The sequence below is a fragment of the Capsicum annuum genome, chromosome 5 (assembly GCF_002878395.1).
Source record: "Capsicum annuum cultivar UCD-10X-F1 chromosome 5, UCD10Xv1.1, whole genome shotgun sequence".
Classification (NCBI taxonomy): Eukaryota; Viridiplantae; Streptophyta; class Magnoliopsida; order Solanales; family Solanaceae; genus Capsicum; species Capsicum annuum.
In genome coordinates this window covers 2,965,449-2,971,717 of record NC_061115.1, presented here as the reverse complement: position 1 = coordinate 2,971,717, position 6,269 = coordinate 2,965,449, and the positions used below count along the sequence as shown (strand labels likewise).

The window sequence follows — 6,269 nt, the reverse complement described above, 5'->3', positions numbered from 1 at the left end:
CCCGATTAGGGGTGTGTTGGGTTGCTAGGTTAAAGTCCCTTTAGTTAAAAGGGCTAGCCCATCCTAACTCGTTTAACTTTCCAACCCACTAGGGTTGGGTTGGGTTGGGTTGGGCTAGCCCATTTTGACAGTTCTATCTACGGTTATTGCAGCTAAACTAACGAAGTTAACACGCATTCTCGTCTCATTCATTTAATTAGTTAACTATTGTGGACAACCAGTGTTTTAAGAAGCGTGATGCAAAAAAAAATGACATGCCTCCGCATCACGCATTAGTGAAGCATGAAGCGATGCGAGCGCATTATTGAAGTGAAGCAGTGAAGAAGAAGAAGAAGAAGAAGAAGAAGAAGAAGAAGAAGAAGAAGAAGAAGTTGCAGTAGTGGACTTAAAATTAACCTTAGAAAATTGCAGCAACGGTAGTCACGACTGTAGACTCTTTCTCTTTTTTAAAATTTAAAATTGACCCTAAAAATAAATTCAGCATGATGTGCTTGCATCAGCCACATGCAGTGAGAGGGGGCTCATGTTGCTTCACATCATCGCATTACGCGACAATACAAGCACATTCCTGAACAATGTGGACAACTATTTACATATATAGTATTGCACCGATGATATATCAGAAATAATTTCTCTAATTCACCTTTTAGGTAGCGATATAACTTATGTGTACTCTATCCTCCCACGATCCGTCCTTTCATAGAATTACACTAGACGTGTATTTTCATGTTTTTTACTAACATAAACCTCTAGGCCCTAAGGGGTGGTGAACCGGCGGTTTAACCCGAGTAGTTATACTGACCCGCTACATCTACAAACCCGATAAATTGGGGGAAAATTAATTTGCCCTAATTTTGCTTCCTTCTCAAAATTCCAAACCCTAACAATTTTTCAATTTCCCCGTAGCCCGTTTTCCGTTCAATCTAGCAGGTTTTTTCTACTCTCTGTTTTTCTTTTTCCAGAAATTCTTTAATTTAGTGTACCGTAAAAGCTGAGAATTTTGTAGAAATTATTGAATTTGCTCTTATTTTGATTCTATTACTTACTGTTTGTTTGAGTAGATTAAAAATGATGTGAAAAAAGGGATTCTTTATTTTTCCTTTTTTTTTTCAGAAATTCTTTAATTTAGTGTACAGTAAATACCCTGAAATTTCTAGAAATTCTTGAAATTTCTCTCATTTTGATTCTATTAATTTTAGTACTTCCTGTTTGTTTGAGTAAATTAAAATGAAATGGTAAAAAAAGGGTTCTTATTTTTCCTTTTGTGAGTTTTGGGGTAACTGGTAAAGTTGTTGTCACGTGACTACGAGGTTTGGGTTCTAGCTGTGGAACCCATAAACCTTTTAGTAACTAACCTTTTGTGGTTATTATTTTGAGCACAAGTCTCAGTTAGGTGGAAGATAATAGCAGGAAAAAGTCTCTTCTAATCTTGTCCATCCTAATGATGAAACATACTTAGGCTAAAGAGTTAAACAGTGGGAAGGGAGAAAATAGAGGGAGGGTTGGGGGTGGGTGGGGGGTTGGGGGTTGGGAAAGCAGAAAGAGTTGCAATGAATCATGTATCATGTTTGTGCATTAGCTTTACCAGTTAAAAACTTCCCATCTTCCTGATTTTTTTAATACTTTTCTGTTTTTAGATGACATGTTCTTGTATGTGTGTTCTTTCTTCCTTTTTTTTTTGTTTCCATGGTGGCAGTACAGATAACTTTTATCCTTTGTGCGTGCTGTTTTATACCGTTACAGATCCTGTTTTTGCATCAAGTCAGAAGGGTCCTTATTGAATAAATTACATATTTATTTTGCTTAAGCATTTATACCGTTACAGATCCTGTTTTTGCATCAAGTCAGAAGGGTCCTTATTGAATAAATTACATATTTATTTTGCTTAAGCATTTTAGTCACGAATGTTATGTTAGTGCCTAGTACTTTGTAGAAAGGACTGGTAGAACTGTAGAGGTGTATATTCTGGTAAGTTCTATGACGCGCTTGATATGACCCTGTAGTTTAGTGTTTTCTCATATACCTTCTTCTTTTTTTGACTTGGTATCAGTACAGGTAATGCTACTCCTTGTTTGGTCTTATTCTAAACATTTTTCTATTGAAAAGGGTTTGAGGGTAGACATAATTAAACTGAGTAGACGGTATTTGCCCTACTTAAGCGTTTAGATTAATCCTTATTCTCGCTACTTAAAGACAGATATATGGGAGACATTTATAATGAGGCAATAGATATAACCGAAATGTTCCCTGAATCAGTTGAAATCAAGTGAGCTTCTATTCTACCAGGTCGCTTTATTTTAACCTCACTGCTCCCTTCACCCCTCTAAACAATTCGAAAAAAGTACTTCGGTACAAGTAATGAGATTAACATGTTTTCTTCTTTCCTTCTGCATTACTTGTTCCTTTTTAGCTAGTAATCAGTAGCCATTTTTTCTTATAACATGTGCATGAAGTCAGCACAGTTTCCTGTGATGCTGCACGCTGATGCAAAGCTTATTTGGTTAAGTTTTCTATGAATACTTGTTTTCGGTGAAATAAGGAAATGATTGCATGGTCCTAAAAGTATTGTTTTATGCTAATTGGATCATTCATATATTCGTTATATGAACCATTTTACCTACTTAATGGGTTAACCTATATTTTTGGATTTTGGAAGTCTTTTCTCCTCTTTCGTACATATCATAAGCTTATGTCTGTGTCCCTCTCCCCGTGCGTCTCTCTCCATCTTTTGGTGGAATGCAATAAAAGGATTTGTTCTTTCTGTAGTTTGTTAGTATGTGTTTCCTTGCTAAGGTTGTTCATTGACATTTCTTTTTTGCCTTTTCTGATATTTCACCCCAGGGTTGTGAAGATGTTACAGAATGTTCCACACCAACTTTTGCAATCGCCAGCCCGGCTGGGCCTGCCAACTCCCAGTTCACCGTCTCTTCAGAACCCAAACCCTGCTCCTAAGTTCTCCTCGCAAGTGTCGCAACCTCATCAACAGGCAAATATATTAACTACCCCTACCACCTCATCGACACTCCTCCCTCTTCTCCCACCTCTCTCCAGAGCCCAGTCTCTTCTCATTCAAATGGCGTCTCTTGCTTCAAGACTCTTTGAAGTCTCACCTAACCGGTCCCATTGGCTTAGTGCTTTTCGAGGCTCTCTTCCTTCGTTTCTGCCTCCTGCGGCGCCGGTTCCACAAGATTCCTGCCCTTCATCATCAAAAGAAATCCTCTCTGTGTTTACTTCTCTTCAGACGCAGCTGTTTGAAGCAGTTGCAGAGCTGCAAGAAATTCTTGATCTTCAAGACGAGAAGCAGAAAGTCACTCGCGAAGTTAGGTCAAAAGATTCTTCAATTCTTGCTTTTGCTAACAAACTCAAAGAAACTGAGTGTGTCCTCGACATGCTTGTTGATGATTACTCTACTTATTGTCGTCCCAAACGGACTAAGTTGGAAAATGATACCGAAGAATCTTCAGCAACAACTGTGGCATCTCGGTTGAAATTATCTGACATATTGTCATATGCTCATAGGATAAGTTACACTACTTTTGCACCACCTGAATTTGGTGCTGGACTGGCATCTCTTCGGGGAGCACTTCCTCCAGCTCCACAGGACGAGCAAATGCGTGCATCTCAGTTATACAACTTTGCTGATCTTGATGTTGGTTTACCTAAAGCAGATGAAGCCAAGAAGATTGTTGAGCCACTCATTGAACCTCTTGCAGAAACTAATCCACTTGCCAATCTTTCAGCAATTCCGGGCCTCGTCCCTCCAAATATCGTAGTGCCATCTGGATGGAAACCAGGTATGCCTGTCGAGTTGCCCACTGACCTCCCACTTCCTCCACCTGGATGGAAGCCTGGCGATCCAATTGCACTCCCTCCTATGGATTCCCTTTCACTTCCACCAAAGGCCGAGGAAGCACCAGGACGACCAGTACCTCCTGCAGGACTGCCAAGAATGCCAGAACCAATACAAGTTCGGCATGTGCAGCTTGATATTGAGGATGATAGTAGCGATTATAGTTCTGACGATGCCAGTTCTGATAGTGAAGATTGATCTGGTTATAGTTCAACATGTGCAGCTTGATGATATCGATCATGATAGTAGTCATTCTACTGCTAATGAGGCTAGCTAGCTCTATTAGTGAAAATTGAAATGGTTAGCTGTTTTATGTAACTGATCGCCTGTATTTCTATGGGGACTTGGGTCCCACATCGGTTAAATGGGGAGCTAATGTGAGGCTTATATAGCCTTGGGCTCTCCCACCGTAATAGCTACCTTTTGGGGTGTCGTTCTCCTATGGTTGTAACTTGTATCAAAGTCTTGATGCTCTGCCGGTTGGCTGCTAACTTATCACCTATTGCTGAGTAAATTTTGAGTGTTGTCGTGCTTTGTATGGGAGAGAAAGGGGCTAGCCGCCTCCGCTCCTCTTAGTTTTAGTTAGTTATCGCATAACTTTTTATTTTTCAATGTGTATTACTATCTGTCAATTCAGTTATCTCGTATCTTGGTTGAATGAATATATAGGTGACAAACAAGTATGACACAATTCATTTTCGTAGATTACATCAAATTATACACAAACAAATACTACTAGCAAATAAGAAGGGAAATAAAAGAGAGTTAGTTCAAGTGTAGAGGTTTGAGGACTAATAAAAGAAGTCAAATTGCGTCCAAATTCCAAGGTGTGACTTAGTGGTCAATGAAGTGAGTTGAAAGTCTAAGGTCTTAGGTTCGAATTTCATCAGAGACAAAAAACATTAGGTGTTGGTTTAGTTGAGACGCGCAAAAGCTGGTTCGGATATTTGTTGCTGATGGAAGGTGGCAGATGCGCGTAGATTGGCTTGGACACCACGATTATAATGAAAAGTCAAATTCATAGATTATATATCAAAAGACAAAGAACCATTGACAAGCTTGGTACATGGGATAAGGTGAGTTCGATGGTTAAGTTTGAGCCTAAATTTATACCATTATTGTTGATGCAATAAAATTATGTCGGGATTAATTTATATCATCGATTAGACATGGTATAAATCGAATACCAAACTTGGTCTTGGGATAACACATCTTATTTCATCCGACATGTGATTATTTTATACCACCGCCTATATGATAGTATTAATTAGTCTAACGATTATAACTTCAGGATTATAATCTCAGAATAATTTAATCTACATATCAAACGAGTCCTAATATCACTAAAACAAAATAAAACTGAAATAAGCTATCAACTTGTTACTAAATAAGATTAACAACGAATAGTGTTGCTTAGCTATAATATCTACCAATCTCTAATTTTAATTTGTTTAAGAAAATGAAAAGATGAGTAAGATAAACAAATTAACACCCATTTTTGCTAAAATATAAAAGGAAAATCTGTGCTAAGAATTAAATTTTGATGTGAATATCGAGTATTTTATTCGAATTTTTTAAAAAATAAGAAACAAAAAAGGACAAAAAGTAAAAGTGAAAACTCTGGCCTACAATGGGTCCCAGAAATTTCACTTTTTTCCATGCAAAATCCTACGTGTTCGCACACAAAACCGTCATATTCCTTCTTCCCGCTTTAAACAAACCGGTCATCCTTTCGGATTTACTTGTAATTATTTGATGCTTCGATATTTATTAAATTAATACAAATTATATATAATTATTTTAAATTTATATAAAAATTAATATAATATAGAATAAAGCATCCATCAAGAAAATAATTTGATATTTTAAATTTCAAACAAAATAATAAATTTGTATAATATGTATGTTTGATACTCTCGAACATCTTACTATATTCTATGCTATTGACCCTCTCACTGCTTCATCGTCAATCATCACCGTCACAATCGATAATACCGTCAATATTTAAAAAGACATAACACATAAACATTATTTAACTGGCATTCATCTCCTTCAATTTTATATGTGTGTAATTAAGTACTTAATGTTTAAATAGCATTAAATAAATAAATATATGACATTTTAGTTAGCGATTCACGTCCCACATAAAAATTCTAGTATGTATTACGTCCCATAAAAATACTTGTTTTTATGACATTTTACATCATATGTGTATTACGCCATATAGAAAATGTAGGGATGCAAATTATTACGTCTTTTACGTGACATAATACGCAAAGGATATCACCTAAGATATAAATTGTCATAGAATGTCATATAAAACACATATGTTATTTATTATTTTTTTTTATAGTTGTGATGTTTGATTAATCTTGATTAATATATATGTCACATTGTATCAATAATAAAATATTAAATA

The 6,269-nt window shown here is 36.5% G+C and overlaps 1 protein-coding gene across 1 annotated transcript; it reads left to right on the top strand.

Moving 5' to 3' along the window:
• The first annotated feature begins 627 nt into the window (after positions 1-627).
• Positions 628-4,468, top strand: LOC107870150 (mediator of RNA polymerase II transcription subunit 4). The gene is made up of 2 exons (XM_016716583.2): positions 628-930; positions 2,842-4,468. Exon 2 carries the CDS (start codon positions 2,852-2,854, stop codon positions 4,046-4,048), a length of 1,197 nt encoding a protein of 398 aa, XP_016572069.1. The 5' UTR covers positions 628-930; positions 2,842-2,851; the 3' UTR covers positions 4,049-4,468.
• Positions 4,469-6,269: the final 1,801 nt, after the last annotated feature.

Bases quoted from the DNA above. Each gene is read 5' to 3' on its own strand.
- LOC107870150 (XM_016716583.2), top strand. From the start codon at position 2,852: ATGTTACAGAATGTTCCACACCAACTTTTGCAATCGCCAGCCCGGCTG.